The sequence below is a fragment of the Cyprinodon variegatus genome, unplaced genomic scaffold, assembly GCF_000732505.1.
Source record: "Cyprinodon variegatus isolate N-32 unplaced genomic scaffold, C_variegatus-1.0 Scaffold10, whole genome shotgun sequence".
In the NCBI taxonomy this organism is placed as follows: domain Eukaryota; kingdom Metazoa; phylum Chordata; class Actinopteri; order Cyprinodontiformes; family Cyprinodontidae; genus Cyprinodon; species Cyprinodon variegatus.
The window spans coordinates 2,595,432-2,618,650 of record NW_015150463.1 but is presented as its reverse complement, the minus strand read 5'-3'; the positions used below and the strand labels follow the sequence as shown (position 1 = coordinate 2,618,650).

Below are 23,219 nucleotides of genomic sequence, written 5' to 3'. Positions count from 1 at the left end.
AAAGTAATATTACTTTTTAGTATTACCTAAAATGTCATACAGAAATGTTGATGTCAATTTTGTCAGATATTAAAAAATATATAAATGTAGGAATTCTTATCAGTCAGATTATAACTAATAACCATTAATAGTCATCTGACCTTTTATAAAAGAAAATAATTTTACACTGGAATTAAGCAAAGCAAAACAAACTAAATGTGGAGCTAATGCTCTGCAGCTCAGATATAAGCACAGCAAATCTAATATTATTACTGGGATGTAGCCTCCTCAGTATTCTCAGGGTTATATTAAGCATTAATTAGAGATGACTCCTGTATCATTATGATGTTGTAAAAATATTGTAGAACACAGCTTATGGCAGGAGATGAAACATTAAAACTGTCACAAATCTAAAGTACTCTAAGTATCAGATGGATTTGTAAAAATGTTATTATCAACAAATCTTCTTGCGAATTGGGAATTCAGTATTCTGAATGACTGATTTTACTGATATTAACAATGTGCAGACTGGATGTGGCCCAAACCCTGGTTTAACACCAAGGTAATGGCATATAAACTTTATTGAAACAGGTTTAACCTAGTAGTACTACTCTAGTCCCTGGGGCCCAGTATTCATGTATTTCAGGACCTTTCAAACTTTAGGTTTGGCTTCATATGTCGAATTGATATCTTTTACATGTCAAAAACAAGATAAAATGGAATGTCAGGGATAATCTTTATTAACCATTCAAATATTTGTTGAGAGTTAAAACAGATCATGGACATAATTTCTTGGGGGGGAATACATGAACCCTGTTTTAGCCCCTGCATTTTTTACTGTCCAAAAGCAATGTTACGCTACATTATTCAGACATTCATCGAGAACTAGGACCGAGCAAAACACTGCAGGACTTTTTTGTTAACTTAAATGGTCCGGGGTTTACAGTCTTGTGGAAAAATTTGGGTCTGCAAACGTGACAATTGGTGAGCGAGTCTGCTATTGCAAGTCATGCATTTTTCTTATCATCTAGAAAGGTTGTAATATCATGTGTATTAATTTACACAAATATTTGTGTGATCGGTTATTCGACTTAAAGCCAGCTCATAATAATTGTAGAACTATGTGTTATTAATTTACATGGATTGTTGCACCTCAATTGCCCAATGGTTCATGTCATGCATCCATATATTTTGTCCGAAGAGGAATAGTAGAAATGCAAGAGAAAGTGGAAAAAAAAAACAGAAGATGTCCTAGAAAACATACTGAACTTATAAATAAAAAAAATGCAAATCCCCTTATTGTCCAATAAAGGGGAAATTTGTTCTTTGCATCTTGACCCATCCCCTTGGGGAGCAGTGGGCTACGATTGTGTGGCGCCTGGGGAGCAATCAGGGGTTAAGGGTCTTGCTCAGGATCCCTGAGTGCAGGCTGTGGGGATCAAACCAGGTACTTGCAACCTTCTCATATCACAAGTGCACTGCTCTAACCCACCAGGGCCGATACTATACACATAATAGTGATATTAAAAAAATATATATATACTTCTGCCCCCCTCCACTTCTGAAATCAAAATTTCATCCATGAAACAGATTGGGCCTGATCTTCAAAGATTACAAATGAGAGGGACTAAATTGCAGGTGCAATTTAGCATGTTAGAAATGGGTAGATTGTGCCTGGGAACCCCTTGCATTTTAGTAGGGAGTTAAGGATGATGAAAAAAGTAAAGCACCTTTGCCAGGGAGCTGCTTGCTGTTTTATCTGTTAATATGCCATTTTCGGTTCTTGTTTTTTCTCTTTAAAAATGGCTGAATCTAGTTTGCGTTTGGAAAAGATTTGCTTTCCCAAGAGTGGCTTGCAATGTTTCAAACTGCAAGCCCCTGTTTTAGGTTTCTACTAGCTGGGGTCAGAGGGGTTTTGATGTAATTCATTCACTTTCACATCCAGGCATTAAAACTTCTGTTATATTGGTGGGGGCACAGTTCGTACGGCAGGGCGTCCGTACAGATCTTAGGTCCTGGGCTTCCTCCTCTGTAGCTTTCCGGTGTTAAAAGGTACAAAGAAACATGAAGGCTCAGCTGGAGCAGTTTCCTATTCTGCAGCAGAGGTTCGAGAATGTGCATCTGGACTTGTTGGGTCTGCTTCCCCCATCCAGAGGTATCACCCATCCTTTGACAATGGTGGACAGGACTACTCCATGAGACCTGTCAATAAACACTTAGTAGACATATCTTGGGCATTTATCTCATCCTGGGTTTTCCACTTTGATTTTCCTTTGGACCTGACTTATGATAGGGGTCCCGACTTCACTTCAAAGTTGTGAGCTGTGGTTGCAGAGAGCGTTGGGCTCCACCAAAAAATTCTGTTTTATTTGTGTAGTGCCAATTCACGACATATGGGAAGTGGTTAGAGCAGTGCACTTGTGCTCTTAGCAGGTTGCAAGCACCTGGTTAGATCCCCTCAGCCTAAACTCTGGTTCCCTGAGCAAGACCCTTAAGCCCACACTGCTTCCCGGGCGCCTTTGGCTCTTCTTCAGCTAAGCTGGTTTCAGGCCAGCCATTTTGGCTTTTAGGGGATTTTCCTTCAGGTCATACACATTTAATAGCTCCTATAAGAGGTGGATTTGAAAATATTATTTGTTTTTACAGCTCTCTTCACACGGTTACAATGTCCATAGCAAAGGGTGTCATCATTGAGAGATGCTAGTACTTTAAATGTTGAGTTCAAAGATTGGAAAAGGTAGTTTATGGTCAGTTTATGGTTGATCTGCAATTGACCAAAAAAAAAAACGTCAATCTGGATCCTGAGTCGATTTCCTGGTTCATCTCAATAAAAAAACCTTTTATAAGTTTTAAATGAAAGAGAGTAAAAAAGAAAAAGAAAAACAAGTACAGGAGTGTGGGGTTCAATTTTGCTCTACATTACAGAGGTATTTAAATGCTCTTTTTTTTAGATGCTACATACAGTACTGGCTGGCGCTGCTCTCTGCAGTTTAAAAGCAGAAAGAAAACTGCTCAACTTAAAAGCTACTTCTGTGCCAGAAAACGAGCCGCCGGCAAGAGCAACGTTGCATGTTCAGCTAGCTGTGAAAAAAGACCTTACAAAGACACCATTTGGCTCTAACTTTCTCAGAGTGATTATTTCACATTTAAATAAAATCTAAATCAAACTGGGCAGCATTCTTAACTAAGCTAGAGATACTTTTTCTCTGGGTGTTGTGGTGCCTATAAAATAAAGCAGAAGGCACGAAAAGGCTCTCCAGAGATGCAGAGTTAACATTTAAGCCTTAATGGGTCCTATTTGTGCCATTTCATACTCGTTTAACATCTGACAACAGAAACACTAAAAATACACAAATGAGAATACATAAATGGGTGTTCAGCAGTGTTAAAACCAAGGCTCTATGGTCAGAGTGAGATGGAGAGACAGATGTGAGGGACTGAGACAAAAACCACCTGAGAATGAGCTCCAACGAAGCACAAAGGATGACAGGGTAATAAACTTAATCTGAGGGCTTGTTTATAGTTTCACAGAGATCTTAAGGTTTCCATAACTGCAAACTGTCCTCAGTATTACAGCTCTAGCACTGCACACATCTAATGTTAAGCAGGCTCTAAGAGTCACACAGGGTGCACACATGGTTAACTTCATTGGAAAGGCATCGGTTGAGTGATGAACTGAAAGAGAGTATTGACAGCAGCTCCGCCCTCTACTCAGGATTCTCAATGTCCCTCAGCTAATGACTGTCTTTATTGTTTCGCTTTATTCCCAACTTTTGAATCAATTTTCAGCTATTCTGTCTGTTTTATGCAGGAACCCACAGTGCACCGGCTGCCGAGCTCCAAAGAGTAGAAAAGACAGGTCCAGATTAGCTAATGAGCACTTCATGCATTCATAGACAGACATTTCTATCTGTTGTACTCGTAGCTTAAAAACAGAGCTCAACCAGCCAACGCTGGGTTTAAATTCTTCACATCATCACATCTATTGCTGCTCAGCACCAGCTGGAAAAGTAAAAAATAAAAAAATAAAAATCCTGATAACTTTTAAGGTGGCATCGTAGTGAGGAAGTTTTCAGTGTGTTTTTGTCTCTGTCCCCAAGTGGCCTGGCTGGTGGAGGCTTGGTGTACCTGAACTGATCTGAAGGCTCCTGCAGTCTGCTGCATTAGTTATGATAACAAGCAGCACAGCACAGGAACAGCAGAGGTCCAGAATCAGAAAAAGAACAAACAGGTTCAGGTGGGAAACAAACCAGGCTACAGCAATGATTCTGAGCTAAGCTGAAGAATGGATGAGTGAATTGGAATAAAACATACTTTTTCCCCCTCCAAATATTACCCAGCCACTATTAGCATTCGGACGCAGGCCTCTTTTAGGTTATGTAGAGCCTACGATAGCACACAAAAACACTAGATGCAGATAAACCAGAGACTACAACTTCAACGCTGGGTAAATAAACAATATATTTATTCTCCAACAATTTATTCTCCTTTAATATTAACATATTAATATTAATACTGGTGGCTGAATGGAGAGGTGGGCAGATGCATGACAGGAAAGATGAATAGACGGTAGAAGTAAAGCTACAATGAATGAAAGGAAGTGGATAGATGTTCTAAAAAGGTGTTATTTTTTATCATTATCACCTCTATCTTTGAAACTTTAACATAATTCTAAGAATGCATCAAACCTTTTTATTAAATAACTTCAAAAACCAAGAGGTTTATGCCTAAACTTGCTTAGGTTTCTACAGTAGATGAGCATTTGAAATGACAACCCAGCCCTTTCATTATTTTACCCTTTTTTTTTTTTATAAAGAATGGGGCTGAAAACAAACACACCCAGCATATTTCTACCCTCTACTTCCTTTTTCCACCTTTATCAAGACTTGATCCTACTTTAAATCTTTAGCTCTGTGAAACTTTGTTTTCCTAAATTAGAAATATCCAGCTGATCAACACCACAAACTGCTAAAGCTAGTTGAGTCAGTGCTGAACCCCATCAGTGTTGCTGGTTAGTTCAGTAGGATTAGAGATCTACACCAAGTGCTTCTTTATTCCAGCTGCTCTCTGCTCTAAGAGTAGATTGAGTTTTACTGAGTTTGACTTTTCAACTAAATGGATCTCATTTAACTGATTAAACTCTTGCTGGTACTATATAAAAATAATTGTCTCATGTTGTTTTCTTAAACCCTGCATGCATTTTTATAGATTAGGTTATTTTGAATGTAGACCAATATAACCTATATATAAATATAAATGCTAAAAAAAACACTTAAGCATCATAGATTTTGAGCCTATTAAAAAAAGAACAAATATTTGAATAACATCATACAGGCTCGATAGTACAAATTACTTCCAGATTTTCCTTATGATGTCATGACAAATCAGAACCTAATTAAAAAATATATTTTAAACTAAAGAGTTCAAATATTTTAAGAAATAAAGACAAAACAATGTATGTTGGTTGAAGGAAAACATTTACATAGTATTTGACTAGAGAGAAACAGAGAAACAATGAAAGAACATCGTAAGAAGGTCTTTTCATCATGATCTTTATCCCAAAATGAATTAGCTAAGATAATGAAATGTTAATTCTGGATATATATTTATTCCCTCAGAAGAAATTTGAGTTTTGCATCACCTCTCGTAAGCTGCAAGAACCAAATCCTGAAAGTAAGACAAAATAATTTCTTACACTTGGCTAATGGTGTCATCCAGGTACTTTAGATACAGATTATTAAGTCAGGATGGCAGAGACAGTCAGGCGCACAGATGACGCTGGGAGAGCAATAAGCATATTGAGTGCACTATGGGGACGGCGTGCAAACACATGCATAGACAAGTTAATTTGCAAGCACAACTGGTGAAGAAAAGTTTCTGCACACCAGACCTGTATTGAACAAGCACATATGAGCTTTAAAGAAACCTCTTTGCTGCAAAACGGTGAACTTTCCATTTTACTCCGACTCTCCAGCCCTGAAGCATGAGATCATGAGTTATCTTTCAAAGGCTTATTTTGTACTATAAATTAAATACCCCAGTCTTGCTTTAGATAGAATGTGCCAAATTGTGGGCTTTTGTTGCATTAAACTTTAAGAATCCTAAAACAAGGTAGGATATATATTTTTACTTTCTGCTATTTACTTTTTAACTCAAATATGCATTTGAAGTCTAAACAGCAGGTCAAGTCAATATTATTGATCATAAAGCTATAGGGAGGCATGGTGAGGTTGGCAGCTAATATTTAAAATAGAAACTCTTTCACTGCAAAGTAAAAATATTTCTGGGTCTGACCTCCATTTTCTCACTACTTATACATGTTCCCTTAACATCGTTGCTTCTTAGGGTATTTAGCAGGGGAGCTCGGCCAACTGGGAACCAGTTGGCAGGGTTAGAGGCTCATTGGTACACAGGTAAGCTCTGCTTCACCTGGTTGACAACATGATATGCCAACACTCCCTTGTTTAACAACTGTCAAACATACAGAGTAGTTCTCATGTGTGTGTTTTATAGCAACCTCAGCCAGACAAGGGAGCCATATACAGAATAACAAGTGATTGAACATTTAAACTCACATACTGTATAAGATCACTAGAAAATATATATATACAGGTGCTGGTCATAAAATTAGAATATCATGAAAAAGTAGATTGATTTCAGTAATTCCATTTAAAAAGTGAAACTTGTATATTATATTCATACATTACATACAAACTCATATATTTCAGATGTTTATTTTGTTTAATTTTGATGATTACAAATGACAACAAATGAAAATCTCAAATTCATCATATCAGAAAATTAGAATATTACTGAAGACCAATAAAAACAAAGGATTTATAGAAATGTTGGCCAACTGAAAAGTATGAACATGAAAAGTATGAGCATGTACAGCACTCAGTATTTAGTTGGGCCTCCTTTGGCCTGTATTACTGCAGCAATGCGGCGTGGCATGGAGTCGATCAGTCTGTGGCACTGCTCAGGTGTTATGATAGCCCAGGTTGCTCTAATAGTGGCTTTTAGCTCTTCTGAATTGTTGGGTCTGGTGTATTGCATCTTCTTCTTCACAATACCCCATAGATTTTCTATGGGGTTAAGGTCAGGAGAGTTTGCTGGCCAATTAAGAACAGGGATACCATGGTCCTTCAACCAGGTACTGGTAGCTTTGGCACTGTGTGCAGGTGCCAAGTCCTGTTGGAAAATGAAATCTGCATCTCCAAAAAGTTGGTCAGCTGCAGGAAGCATGAAGTGCTCTAAAACTTCCTGGTATGTGGCTGCGTTGACCCTGGACCTCAGAAAACACAATGGACCAACACCAGCAGATGACATGGCACCCCAAACCATCACTGACTGTGGAAACTTTACACTGGACTTCAAGCAACGTGGATGAAGTGCCTCTCTTCTTTTCCTCCAGACTCTGGGACCTTGATTTCCAAAGGAAATGCAAAATTTACTTTCATCAGAGAACATGACTTTGGACCACTCACCAGCAGTCCAGTCCTGTTTCTCTTTAGCCCAGGCAAGACGCTTCTGACGCTGTCTGTGGTTCAAGAGTGGCTTGACACAAGGAATGCGACAGCAGAAACCCATGTCTTTCATACGTCTGTGTGTGGTGGTTCTTGAAGCACTCACTCCAGCTGCAGTCCACTCTTTGTGAATCTCCCCCACATTTTTGAATGGGTTTTGTTTCACAATCCTCTCCAGGGTGCGGTTATCTCTCTTGCTTGTACACTTTTTTCGACCACATCTTTTCCTTCCCTTCGCCTCTCTATTAATGTGCTTGGACACTGAGCTCTGTGAACAGCCAGCCTCTTTAGCGATGACCTTTTGTGTCTTGCCCTCCTTGTGCAAGGTGTCGATGGTCGTCTTTTGGACAACTGTCAAGTCAGCAGTCTTCCCCATGATTGTGTAGCCTATAGAACTAGACTGAAAGACCATTTAAAGGCTTTTGCAGGTGGTTTGAGTTAATTAGCTGATTAGAGTGTGGCACCAGGGGCCATCAATTTTGAACCTTTTCACAATATTCTAATTTTCTGATATGATGAATTTGAGATTTTCATTTGTTGTCATTTGTAATCATCAAAATTAAACAAAATAAACATCTGAAATATATGAGTTTGTATGTAATGTATGAATATAATATACAAGTTTCACTTTTTAAATGGAATTACTGAAATCAATCTACTTTTTCATGATATTCTAATTTTATGACCAGCACCTGTATATTAACATTTGATTTAGATCATTATGGCTTCTAGAGAATAAAACCCTACATTTGTTTTTCTCCAAAAACTAATATGAAACCTGAGACGACAAAAATAAAAACACATGGTCTAATTCAGAATGTCTACCTATGGAAAGGTGAGTCCATGGTCAAACACTTGGTTGGTTCCGTTACTGAATCCCTAGAGCACAGCATTAAGGCGATCAGCCTGTGGTTTCAAGCAACCCAGGTTAGTGTGTCCATCAGTTTTCCATATGGTTTAACTTCAATATACTCACCGTATTCCTATTACATTAATGTAACTTTAATTTACTGAGAAACAGAATGTGCCTTTACCTTTTTTCAGCAAACTGCTACAACTGTCAAAATAAAGTATTATATTAAATCTCTCTATGTGAAATTCATCATATGAGTTTTAATTTTTTGAACCTAATTGCTAAAATAAATTTTCATTTAACTGAGACGCAGCTGGACATGTTTCTAAAACCCAAACAGATGTGTTTGAAATGTTTGAGCTGTCATTCGTAAACATCCTGACCCTGCATGTGCACTCTGGGTGTTGCTAGGCTACGATGAAGCGATGCTGCTGGCTAAGTGGCAGTGGGATCATGGGTGGACGCTCTGTGTGGAGTGCTGACAGCTCGTCCTCTGGATATCTGGCAACTTGTAAGTCAGATGCTCTTGAAATCCAACATCTGGTGGCAGGCCCGTACAAATCAAGATCAAAGTGCCGGTCCATGAGATTGGACCCGTCTCTCAGCCAATCCATCCCTCTCTCTCTTGTCGAGTGTCATTACATTTCATTTCATCTCTCGCCCTTTTTCCCCAGCACTGCCGTGCTCACGCTAGTATTCTGCTTGCTTTGTTATCCCTCTTTTACCCCCCCCCCCTCTCTAGTTGCTGCCCCCCTCCACCTGCAGAGAGGTAATCAAGCCCTGTTGTGAGTGTTTAAGCACTGGAGCAGACGGATGTTGAATTATTCTCAGGCCTTAATATTTTGTCTGCTAGGAGGGAGAGCCAGGCTTCATGCCACATGCTGCGTAATGGCTGCACACACATGAGTGCACCGCAGAGAAGCTCTTGCAGACACCCACACACACTCAGTCAGTGAGTCAGAAAGCTGTCAGTCATCCAGATCTCCTGCTGACAGAGTTACAGGTACAGGAGTGATAGGACCTGACAGGCTGCTCTCGCCGTCTCCACTGATACGCTGCAGCCTGTACTGTACCCGCAACATGCACGGGCAAACATTGAAAAACAGCCAAAGACGCACAGTAATCAGCAGCACTATCCACTCACAGACTACAGCTAAGTCTCTCAAAGTTACACAAGGAAATCAACAGAGGAACAGAAAGTGTAAGAACCCATCTCCCCATAATTCCCCCCTGTATTCAGCTTCCCTCTCATCTCTGCTCTCCCCCACACTACTGCTGCTGCTGCTTCGTTTCTCTCTGCACTACTCCCTGCTTATCTCTCACTTCTACTCATGTTCTCCTTTCTGCCTTAAGCTCGCCTTTATCAGCGATTCTCTCGCTCTTTTTTGTCTCCTCTGTGCTACTGTGAATTTAAACTCTCCCCGGGACCAGGAGCTGATATTACACAGCCTCCTTGTTGCTTTCATCTCTCAACTGAAAACACACACACACACCTGGGTGGTAATAATAATGTACGAAGGTAGCTCCTGCATTATTGCAATACCTATTAGTGCCATCATTCTTTACAATCGCGCACCCACAGCTGAGTTTTTCGCTGCCTGCTGCATCTAATGCTGACTCAAGTGATGGCATTACTGGGGGCAATTTTATCAGATTTTGTGAAGCTCTCTCTGAAGCCACAAATGGTTTTATTGAATTTTCTCTACATACTAAGCAGCATTGGCCTCGGGCTGTGTAACAAACTTTGAAGTCTGAGATGAAAATCAGCAAACTTCTGTTGTCAGTGACTAATTAGGAAAAATAATCCTGGTATTCAGTCTAAATGACTGATATCTTTATTAATATTTATAGTCTGAAGTTTTCTGTAATTCTTTAAAGATTAGTAAAGCCTTGATTCTATTGTAATGTATTAATCTAAAGCTATCCCTTGTTGCTTGGTGTGAAGGGGTAAAGCCTTACCCAAAGGTTGAGTCTCTTCTCTAGGGTTATCCCAGCCCCTACCCTACCCCTTTTCCTATCCCATTATTTAGGTAGCAGTTACAATTTGCCATACAAAAATTTGAACTCTCTTTGTTAAGCTAAAACAAAATATCTATTTGCGGAATTCTGCTGCAAGACTAAGTGTAACTTAAATTGGGCAGATTAAATTGTGACTAAACCTTCCTCCTGGTCCTGACAGAAGCGGTTCAACCTGGAACCAGTGCTAAGCAAGCACCAGCATCAGCTTAAAAAATGAATATTAAAACAGCACAAACAAGGAATATTTGTCTTTCAAGTTTCTTTTTCTCTTTCAATTTAAAGATCCTCCTTATTGACGTTATATGTAAAATTGGAAAGTTATTTAAGTCCTTTATTGGTATAACTAATCAGCCTTATGAACGTCTCTGAGATTGGTAGGCCTCTATGCCATCATCATCCACAGTTTTTCTCTTTTTATGGTAAAATTTAATACAATTCAGGTCTGCAAAATCATTCTTAAAAGAGATTGTTTTCATTGGTACAGTATTTTGACTGGGGCATCAAATTTGACCTATGCCTTTCAGGTACATCATAGAATTGGGTAAAATCATGCATGAAGAACAGGGACTTTTTTGTTTCATTAGGTAACTTTTCATTAGACTTTCCCATTAAAGACATTAATGGCGTTCCTCAGAGGTCCATCTTGGGGCCCCTCTTATTCAATATCTGCATGTTCTTACTAGCAGAGATGCTAGTAAAAAAAATAACATTACGTTACTATAACTATGCATACGACACACAGCAATAAAAGGCAAGGTTAACAGAAAACGGGAGCACTGGAGGAGAAATCAACACATGGATAAGCCAAACTTTTCTTCAGCTTAATAAAAAAAAAAAATAAACTGAAGTAATAATTTGTGTACAAAAAGAATAGGGTTCAGCTGTTAGCACATACCTCCAGTCAATATAAATAGAAAGCATAAATCTGGGTGTAGTGATGGACTCAGACCGGAACTTCGGAGGCTCATAAAGACAGTATCAAAATCTTACCTTACATCACCTAAAAAAAATCTACAGGGTTAAAGGACTAATGTTTCAGCAGAACCAGGAGAAATAATTATGTTTAGTAATATTCATCACTGCCCAAAAAGTTGGTCAGACAGCAGCAGTTGATCCAGAATTCTGCTGCCTGCATCCTCACTAAAAATAAAGTGGAGCGCATCAACCCTGTTCTAAAATAATTGCACTGGCTCCGTGTCTTTTAGAGAATACACTTTAAAACACTTCGTTTAGTCTATAAATCACTGAGGCTTAGCTCTAAAATAAATTACAGACTTTTTGTCAGTATGTTAACCATCCAGTCTTCTAAGGTCTTCTAGTTAATCTCTACTTTGCAAACCTAGAACCACACAATGATAAGCAGCTTTTAGTTCTTAAACTCCAGTTAACCAGAACAGAATCCCAGAAAACTGTAAATGTGCTGAAGGAAGTGATTTATTTGTTTACAGTAGCCTTTGGCTTTTCTGTTTAAACATTAATAGTTAGTTTCCTTTCTTTCATTCCATTGTTATCAATTTTTTTAAAATATTTTTGTATATGATCAGATTTTAATTATTCATTGTTATTCTCTGTGATTATTTGTGCTGCCCTTATGCTACTGCAATTTACTATTCCTTTTTTTCTGATGTATAGCACCTTAAATTGCCTTTCTACTGAAATGTGCTGTACACAGTAAATAAACCCTTCTTACCCTGCCAGAGTGCTGCAGTCTCTCATATCTTGTTTACCTACAAAGACTGAACATCTGCAGAACCACCTTGATAAAATGGAGCTACATGGAACACAGTCTCATTGATAACACTTCAATTAGAAAAGATATACCTTTATTATTTGGTTTAAACAAATATAAGTGCTTACACATAGGGTTATAATGCGTTTGATGACTCGTGTCCTGCTGCAGATGACTTTTTCACTCTGAGGATGTGCAGACTCAAGTTTGTTTTCTCTATGCAGTTCCACTTGTCCCAAGCTTTCTTGGAAGCTCCAGTAGACACTGAATGTTCCGATTTAAAAATGCAGAATTCTATGTTTTATATATGTTTTAATGGCTAAAGCTTTTTCTGCATAGAGTTTGCATGTTCTCCCAGGGATTATCTGGATATTCTTATGGCACTCTTGATTCCTCTTACCGATAGGTTAACTGGTTAATGGAAATGACTCACCAGCCCCACAGCGACCCTTAATGATATAGAAAGTAGATGGATGGATCTACATGAGCCAATAAAATGTTATATTAGGTCTAGATATTAGTTCAACTATTTCTGCGTGTATTTAACAAGTGGAAAATAACTACCTATTTAACTGAATTAAAACAGTAAGCTTAGTGAATTAAAAATATTATTTGAGTTTCTTTGTTCTTATGCAGCAACATGAATTTAACTGAACATGTTATACAAACATAGCTATTCTCTTAGGCTATCTCTATTTTATGTGCCCAGCATCAAATATTTACAACAATCCACAATGAGAGTCTGTAAAACACAGCGGTTATAAGTGTTCCTTCTTGGTCCGATTGTGTTGATTCAAGCTGTTCACTTGATCAGCATTTCATCTATTTTATTGATTTAGATCTATATTTATTTATTCTACTTCATGAGGAATTAGATGCTTCATTAGGGCAAATCTTACTAAAAAGTGTGCATTTTTCTCTCACTTTAGAGCCATTTTGAATAAAAGTTTTATATATGTAGAATAAGGAGTTGCAAGCAGACAAAGATCTCTAGATAAAAGTCATTGAGAAGATTGTCTTATCTTTTTATATATAATTCTGTGGAATACCTTGAGCAGTTATAAACACCGATTTGTTCAATTTGAATGTAATATATGAATGTAATATATTAAATGTAATATATAAGTGAGAATTAAGAAGATGAATAAACACATCTGACTGACAGGAGAAACACACAATGGAAATAATGCTAATTTCATAAAAACAAAAATAATTAATGGTTTGTAAAACAGAACCAAATATGAAACTTTGAAATGTTCAAGCTGCAGACAAATGAAGAGATAAAAATTCAATTTGTTTTAATATTTAAAACCTCTTCTACGTGTAGTCGCAAAAGGAGAAATGGAGACTTTTTATCTTTCACTAAAAGATCCAGTGAGTTTTTTTTTCTGCTGTCACGTTGGTTCTTCCGTTTTATAATTTCCTACATACTGAGGAGAGGTGCCTTTCAATTATTGAGAGCAATTTTCTGAGCTATAAATGGAAGGAGTCTTATTGTTTTATATGTAGAAGTGCCTGTTTCTGCCAAAGATGATTTACTTTAGCTCTAAAGAAAGAGGTTTCGTATTGTGACCAGATACTTGAACAGGGGTCTCCAACCCTAGTCCTTAAGATCCACTGTCCTGCAGGTTTTAGATGCCAACCCTGCTCCAACACACATGAATAAAATAATTGCCTCCTTTTATGGCCTTTCCTAAACATGATGGCATGCTCAAGAGGTCACTAATGATATTGTCGTGGCCTCAGATGGACTTGTGTCTGTACTTGTCCTGTTAGATCTCAATGCTGCATTTGACACAGTTGATCATAATATTGTTTTAGAAAGATTTGAATATTTGATAGGAATTAAAGGAACAGCAGTAGGCTGGTTTGAATCGTATCCATCTGATCGATTTCAGTTTGTTCTTGTTAATGATAAATCTTCCTTATGCTCCAGGGTTAGCTTTGGAATACCACAGGGATCAGTGCTAAGACCAATTCTGTTTACTACAGTATATGTATTCTCCCAATTTGTAGAATTAATACACAGCATGGGAATAATTTTCACTGATATGCTGATGATACTCAGATATATCTGTCTAGAAATCCAGATGAAGGTAACCCATTAAATAGATTACAGGCATGTCTTGAAGACATACAAACCTGGATGACTCTAAACGTTCTCCTTCTGAATACAGACAAAACAGAAGTTATAGTCTTTGGACCAGTCTTTGAAAAAGAAGCTGATTAGCCAGCTTTGGATGGGATTAAATTAAACTTATTTGACCACTTTTTGCATGTGTGGTTTACTTTAAACCAATATACTTTTCATTTGAGTTGCGGCTACCTGAGAGGCTGCCATGTGGGCTTGGCCGGGCCGGTGAAGGAAGAGTCCCAGCTGCAAAGAATCTCCTCAGTGACACTGAGACCTAATTGGAGTCATTTATTTCAGAAGAGGTGTGAAGGTTTAAGTTTTTACATAATTAAAATTGAGGAGTTTAATTACTTATTTCTTTTCTCTCATAGGTTGTTGATTTTTTTAATACTATATATTAAGTTTATTCTTGTAGTTTTGTTAAGTTAAATTAAATGTATGTAATGTGATATTTCCCCCTTGTGTGTCAGTTTGTTAGGTCAGTTAATATTTCAGTTGCTAGTGTTAAGTTTGTTTTTGTTGAGCTTATTCTCTTTTTGGGCCCAGATTTATGTTTAGAGTTAAGATTTTCAAATAAATGTGTTACTATTTTTTTCCTCAAACTTCACTGTGCTCCTCTGATTTTTTTTTTTGCTCGGTCCCTCACAGGAACTAGCTACCGGTTTTAGATTATGAGGCCGACACCCTATCTAATTTTTAGGCTAGGCTTAAAACTTGATAAAGCTTATAGTTAGATTGGCTCAGGTTATCCTGACCTATCTCTACAGGTATGCTGCTATATGCTTAAAATGCTGGAGGACATAGAGACCCTTTTTCATCATTCTGCTTTATTCTATCTCTATTCTCCCACTCTGCAGGATTTGTTAGTCCAACCTCTAACTTTATGCTCCCTCTGCTTTTTCTCATCATAGTAGCTTCATCTCGTCTGTTGCTGTCTGGCTGTGGCACAATCCTGGAGAGAAATATCAGCTGTGCTGCCACCATCAACACCTTTGTTTATAGATGTTGGAGATCGGCCTGTCTTTCAGTGTAATCCTCTAATCCTCTTTCTCTGACTGTGACTGGCTGGATGTGCTCTCTTTCATCCTCTGACATGGGAGCTGGCTCAGAGCTCATCTGCCTGCTGTGTGTTTCCTGTACGGTGTTCCTTTTACAGTTGTATTTTGTATCTCTTCTTCTGTCTCATTGAATCCCAGTCGACCTCGGCAGATGGCCGCACTGAGCCCTGTTCTGCTGGAGGTTTCTTCCTGTTAAAAGGGAGCTTTTCATTTCCACTGTCGCTACATGCATGCTTAGTGTGAGGGATTGCCTTCAAGTCAATGAGCCAATGCAATAAACTGGGTTTCATTAGATCGAAAACTTTGAATCAATTTGACTGTATGATCTGGTGATCTGTAAAGTGCCTTGAGATGACATGTGTTGTGAATTGGCTCTATATAAATAAACTTAATTGAATTGAATTTTAGCTTGGTACCATCAGAGTGTGAGTGTGTATGTGAATGTGTGAATTACTGAATTTAGTGTAAAGTGCATTGATCAAGTTATCTGACTTGAAAAAGCACCATAAAAGTAAAGGTCATTTACCATTACTGTTAAATGTAAATAATCAGAACAAATAATATTTACTTGATTAAGGTATATTTCATAGCGATACTGTGATAATTTACCTAAGATGGTGAAACAGTGTGAATCTCCTGTCTTATTCTGACTTTAAATGTCTAAAAATGTGCTTTCTAAAAAAACATAATCCACTGCTCTTGTGTCTTCACCGGAAATTGTACAGAACAGGTTTCTCCCTGCTGCAGCCACCTTACATCATTTTCACCTTTTCCCACACATTCACACCTGGATGTGGTCCAGCAGCACCACACCGAGCCGCCTCACACCAAAGCTGCCGAGAGCTACACAAACATATTCGTGACACTTTACACTCACACTTTGCAGGGAGGCCGTAGCCACAGGTGATCTTGGCCTCTCCAGTCTCACAGCCGTGGAGGGAAGCGCACTCCTTTTTTAGCAGGGGACCTGCAGCCCGGTGGATGGCTCCGTCCACTGCAAAGACAGAAAACAGGAGACTTAGGCAGCTGCCCTGCTTATGTGAATCCACTGAGATCTAACCAACCATTGGTTTAAGTTCAGCAAGCAATGTTTACTGGAGCTGCAGCTTAGTGGGAATTGGGCCTGGATAATGCATGCATTGTTTGAATTGACTCCTACTTAAGTCAAAGCATATAGCTCTTTTCGTGTACTGAATGGATTTCAGGGCTCCTGCTTTCAGTAATTACTTCATCTAATGTGTTATTAAAGACTCAGCTGAACCGAGTTTTTGGTCAATTAGCCATTATTAATTACATTTTCATAAATCTACATAACACTTAGAAATGTGCGTCTATCTCTGAACCCCGCCACATCTAAAGGCCGTATTCATTTCCAGAAGGGCAACGATGCACCAAAAGCAATTTTACACCAGAGCCGATTACACTTTAAGTTGGAACTTAAATGCCTTAGATCCTGTTTAAAGTCAAAACTCAGACAGAATTGGTCTTAGCAATTTAATAGTCAACTTCCCATATTTTGTCCTGGTGGCTAAACATTAACATGTATATTTCTTAAGTTATTTAGTGATTAAAACCTATTAAGGTTTACTGAATCATTTCAACAGCTACACAAATCATTCTGTTAAACCATTTATATTAGCTTAAAGTCTATGCATAAACAGCAATTACAATTGAACACAGTGTGACCAAACTGCAAAATCCAATTTGATTAGTAATGTTTTTCCTAACTCAGCATAATGAGGAACCTCAAAAGTCTTTTTGGGCCGTTTTGTGTCCTCAGAAGAGGAGAGATGAAAGGAAATTGAGGGATGAAAGAGACTGGAAATGATGTCCTTGGAAAATTGTGTTTCAGGCAGTTTGCTTGGTAAAAAAGGACCAGCGGTGCAGAAAGAGAACAAGCATTTAATTGAAAATATACTTAATTGCTCTTCTCCATAGCATTTGTTCGATCGATATTGAAAAACAAATGCCTGAAGGAAGCTTTTTTTTAATATTAACGAACCACTACAGCAATCATAGGAAAGGTAATAGTGATATTTTAGAAACAGCTTTGAAAAGTTAAGAATGACTGGAAACAACAGAGATGATTACGACTTATCTGGCTAAAATAAAAAAAAATTACTTTTCCAATCACAAAGTATGGAAAGTATTCAGACCCATTTAAAATTTTCACTGTTTCATTGCAGCCATTTGCTAAAATCAATAAAGTTAATTTTATTTCCTATTAATGTACACCCAGCACTCCATCTAGACAGACAAAAACAGAAATATAGACATTTTTGCAAATTTATTAAAAAAGAAAAACTGAAATAGCACATCATAAGTATTCAGACCCTTTGCTCAGTATTGAGTTGAGGAGAAGCAATCATTTGAGCTAGTAAAGCCATGAGTCTTCTTGGGAATGATGCAACACGTTTTTCACACCTGGATTTGGGGACCCTCTGCCATTCTTCTTTGCAGATCCTCTCCAGTTCTGGCAGGTTGGATGGTGAGCGTTGGTGGACAGCCATTTTCAGGTCTCTCCAGAAATGCTCAATCAGGTTTCGGTCAGGGCTCTGGCTGGGTCAGTCAATAATGGTCACAGACTTGTTCCCAAGTCTCTTCTTTGTTATTTTAGCTTTGGGTCATTATCTTGTTGGAAGGTGAACCTACGGCCCAGTCTAAGGTCCTGAGTATTCTGGAAGACGTTTTCTTCTAGGATCTCTCTGCACTTGGCCGCATTCATCTTTCCTTCAATTGCAACCAGTCGCCCTGTCCCTGCAGCTGAAAACACCCCCATGGCATGATGCTGCCACCACCATATTTCACTGTTGGGATTGTATTGGGAAGGTGATGAGCAGTGTCTGGGTGTATCCACACATACAGCTTAAAATTGAAGCCAAAAACTTCCATCTTTTTCTCATCAGACCAGAGAGTCTTCTTTCTCATAGTCTGGGAGTCCTTCCTGTGTTTTTTTTGGCAAACTCTATGCAGGCTTTCATATGTCTTGCACAAAACAGAGGCTTCCATCCATAAAGCCCCTACTGGTGCAGGGCTGCATTGAAAGTTGACTTTGTGGAACTTTCTCTCATCTCTTTACTGCATCTCTGGAGCTCAGTCACAGTGATCTTCGGGTTCTTCTTGACCTCTCTCACCAAGGCTCTTCTCCCTCGATTGCTCAGTGTAGCTGGGCGGCCAGGTCTAGGAAGAGTTCTACTCATCTCAAACTTATTGCACTTAATGATTATGGAGACCACTGTACTCCTAGGAGTCCTGCAGAAATTCTTTTGTAACCTTGGCCAGATCTGTGCCTTGAAACAATCCTGTTCTGAGCTCCTTGGGCAGTTCCTTCAACCTCATCATTGTCATTTGCTCTAAAATGCACTGTGAGCTGTAATGTATTATGTAGACAGGTGTGTGCCTTTCCTAATCAAGTCCAATCAGTTTAATTGAGCACAGCTGGACTCCAATGATGGAACAGAACCATCTCAAGGAGGACCAGAAGAAATGGACAGCATGTGAGTTAAATATGAGTGTCACAGCAAAGGGTCTGAATTCTTATGACCATTTGATACATCTGTTTTTCTTCTTTAATAAATTTACACAAAAAAAATTGACTTTTTTTCTATCAAGATGTTGATACTGAGTGTACATAAATGATAAATGAAATGAACTTTTTTGATTTTAGCAAATGGCTGCAATTAAATAAAGAGTGAAACATTTAAAGGGGTCTGAATACTTTCAGTACACTCTGTATCACAGCCATTACCTGTAAAACCATTTAAAGGCAGTTTCTGGACATTTTCCAATGATTTCTTTTCTTTCTAGTTGTTTATTAGACAGGAAACAGAATGAGCTCACACAAAAATGTCCCAAGGTTGGCAATCAAACCTCGACAGCTGCATGGAGGGTTATTGTCCTCCATTGCTGTGCAAGAGTTCTGAACAGTTTTAAAGTAATTGTCCCTCTACTTCCCATTTTTTATTTACTGTAAAAGGGAATTGTGTTGTACAACAAGCCGTGGCAGATCCATGACCAAGTCTACCCCGGTCATTTTGATTTATTTACAGATTTTCTATCAGGTTTTAGCTAAAGTAAAAAACTCACGTTTTAACATGAAAAAAAAAAATGTATTTCCTGGCGTAATATTGCAGAACTAAATAAGCTTACAGGAAAATATAAAAAGCAAACACTAAAATTAAAATGGCACCCAACAGCCCTGCTTAAATAAAAAGACAGGTCGAATTGGGGGTAAGTTACACTGGAAATATTAAACTACCAACGATAGTTGATGGCTGAATGTAAGTAGTGGGAACTGTTTTCAATATACTGTATGTGCATCAGACACAGTAGCAAAACCACACTGTAAAATAAGAGAGAATAAACCTTTAAAATATGTCTGCAGTATCTTACCCTGCCATGCCAGAGAGAGAGCATCTGAACCTTTTGAGTTCTGCCTCGATTTGTATTTTTGTTCACTGCCTACAGTATGCCATGTTCAAATTATTTTAAGTAAAGTTTCTATATCAATAAATGAGGCATTCACAAGACATTTGAAAAAAAAAATTGCTTCTGGATGTAAACACTTGTCAAGCTAAAACTACATCTGTTGTGCTTGTATATTTCTACTGTATTGTGCTGTCTTGTATTTCCTGTTTTCTTAGAAGCAGTGTTTTGTTGTCTTTGTGTCAGAGTCTGTCTAGTTTAATCGTACTGTGTCCATGCTACACTTATATTTATGCATTTTACTGCTTTATTAACATTATAGTCAGGGGATTAAATCTTTCTTCGTGGGACTTGATAATTGCAAAAAGTGTCTTTGTTCTTAGATTTACGTTTTTAACAACAGACACGGGTAAGAGCTGTAAACTGTTTCTAGTGGATAGACTTTAAAATGACATTGTTATTGCATTAAAAGTTAACCAGCCATGCAGTTCTTCAACCATCAGCAGCATCTGTTTGGTGCTAAGATGTTTAAGACTCTGCTTATGTGTTGAAATAGATCTAAAGTCAGAGTGTGGTGTAAACAATTTATAATTAGCCAAGAATAAAACACATCTGTCAGGAGCAGCTCTGTCGCAGCATTGAGCGTCTTGTCAGCTCTTGGTGAAAATAGTCCTGTAACACCCATCCATATGTCACAGCTCAGCATGTCGGCCCGCGGTGCTCATCTTCGTCTGACTGTATACAGGCCAGCTGTTACAGCGGTGTGCGAGTAGCTCCAGGCAGGGGTCTGATGTTATCTTAACGTTATTGTGTTAAGTTGGCATGTTGCATGCCGTGCCGATCCATGGTGCGCCGTGTCGTGCTGTGCCGTGTAAAGCTAAGACTGCTATGTGAGCGAAGCACAGAAGCACGGGCGTGACAGACGAGCTGCAAATACTGGCTACCCTCCTCAGGGTCCACCCAAACAAGCTCTGATGTGTGCGTAAGGGTGAAACACTGCATGTCGACGCGTATGTGCAACTGCTCAGGCTGAGCTTTCTGTGGATTTCTGTGTGTTTAGGCAGAGCAACTCTGAAACAGAACAAGAGATGAGGGAAAGCAGCAGATGTTAAAAAAAGAAAATACAAAAAATACTCCACTGGGAGAAAATACAAGAAAAGCAGAGACAAAAGAAAAAATAAGAGGAAATGGAACAAACTTTGATTTGAAGTTCCATAAATAAAATACATAACCTGTATTTGCACATTGGTTTACTTGAGCATGTGCACAAACACTCTAGGTTAAAGCAAATGCTTCTATGGAATAACAATGAATCCTGCTTCAGGAAGGTAAACAAGGCAAATGTGTTGACTCAGATTAATACTCATTTTTAGATTAAGTAAGAGTGACGTCCAACTTTTGGAAAACAAGAAGGTTTAAATTTGATAACATCTTTTAATATATACCAGCCCACCAGCTCTAACCAATCTGGCCCACAAGTCCCAGTGCTGCAACTAGTATTTGTCACTAGGCACTATTATCCAAGTCATCTTGAAAACCACCTTCTTCGAAAGGTTGGCTAAATATTACGTGTTTTTTTTTCCTCTGGCCAGAAGTCTGTAGCAAATCCTCCCTCTTGAAGTTGGCAATCCGAAGACAAACTCGTTGATCACGACTCGGAAAGGTGAAATAACTTTTTTTTTCACTTTGACCCAATATATTGCAACATCCAACTTCCATGCAAGTGGCTATTGTCATTTAACTATAGCCCTCGCGAATTTCAATGGTAAAGTCCTCTCGAAATCTAAAATAATTGTTGTTGATTGCAGGTTTGTATAATAGTTCGCATTGATTTTGCCTGTAAAGCGAGGAGAATGGCGTTAGGCTTACCGCACCGTGATGTCACTGCTGGGAGATGTCAGGAGTGAGGTGTGAGGTAAATGGCAGCTTCCAGACTCAGTGATCGCAACGATAATTAGTGTTTTTATTTTTTACTGATTAATGCTAAATTCATTCATTCACGTATTAGTTTTAGGTATAAACAATGACCCATTGATTATTGCTTGCTGACCGGACCTTTCCTTTAATAATTACACTCAAGATGAAAAACACAATGCCTTTAATCAGCAGCCATCACTACACAGAAGACCTGCCTCTAGATGGGGAACATGCAAAAGTCTATTCCTCACCTTATTTACAAATACTTTTATTGAATTAAGTTTAAACAATATACATATGGTAAAGGATTAAGCCAAAAAACAAACAAAAAACATTCATCTATGCCAAACAATACGACACTATTTAGCAAAACAGAAATAATAGAAAATAGACGGCAAAGAATTTCAAAATACAAAAATGAACTGTCACAATAAACAGATTTTTAGTAAATGTTTGATTTTTATGCTCTGAGATCTGCTTAAACTGGTTTTATGCTCACACACATGGCACGGGGGGGCATGTGCCAAAAGTAACATAATCATCCAGTCCAGGCCCCCTGGGCGCCAACCGTGCAGGTCAGCATTTTTCCAAATGCATGGATTCAAAGTTGCCTTTCCAATCATTTTTTCCTGTGCTGACGTTAAATGACTCAGAAGTCTGAAGCAAAATCGTCCCTCCACACAGCTGAAGGAAGATTTACCTTCCAGTAAATTCCTGGGTTGGAACATGACTAAAATCATTAAGAAAGACCATTGGTACCATCATCAGATCGGAAGACAAATCCACTTATTATTCAAATTCAGAATTGATAAATCATAGTTAAAATTATGTCTTTAAAAAGCACCGGATCAGGACATTTCTGCCCTGACGTGTCACCAACTAGTCCAATCCTGCATCTAATCCATGAAGACATCTAACTGGAATGAATGAATGTCACTTTCAGGCAACTATTAGAGATCATGTAAAATTTTGCAATAAATATTCCCTAGTTGGACTAACCTGTTGAAAAGCGCCGCTTGAAACATGAACAACAACCAAAGATAACTCAAAGAGCTTGGTCGTACCATTTGTCAAGGCCAGACTGTGACCCTAGAACCTGGAATTTGAAGTTCAGTATTTAAAAAGCATTTCGAAGTCCATGTCCTCCATGACATAGTTCCACATCAGATTTGGTGAGTTTTTGCACAGAAATGCTTTTTTTTAAAACTGCCTTGGCTAAAAATACATGAACCCCTTGCAGAAATTGGCAGAAAAGAGAGATAATAATAATAATACTGACTCACAGTAAAACAATTTGAAAATGTGGTAGCCCCACATAAAAACACATATTAAGATCAAAATGTGGCCCAAAAATTGTTAGGTTGGACAGGTTTGAAAAACCAAACTTGACATTTTGATTCAGTTTAATTTGCACAGGATGTGTTGCTTTCAAAATTCAGAATTTCTATTTGCTTTCTGTAAAAACACATTGCAAGACAAGCTTAAAAAGCCAGACAAAGAAATTACTGTTGACATCCTGAGTCTAGAGGAAAGATTTGAAGAGTAGTTGGCATAAAGCAAAGAAAATAAGTGACTGGCA

The 23,219-nt window shown here is 38.3% G+C and overlaps 1 protein-coding gene across 1 annotated transcript in view; it reads right to left on the bottom strand.

Moving 5' to 3' along the window:
* The window catches only part of macrod1 (MACRO domain containing 1), a 208,683-nt gene that overhangs the window by 48,924 nt on the left and 136,540 nt on the right, over window positions 1–23,219 (bottom strand). The window contains exon 5 of the mRNA XM_015379580.1: window positions 16,176–16,292. Coding sequence (XP_015235066.1) covers window positions 16,176–16,292 — 117 coding nt within the window. The remainder of the gene's footprint in view (window positions 1–16,175; window positions 16,293–23,219) is intronic.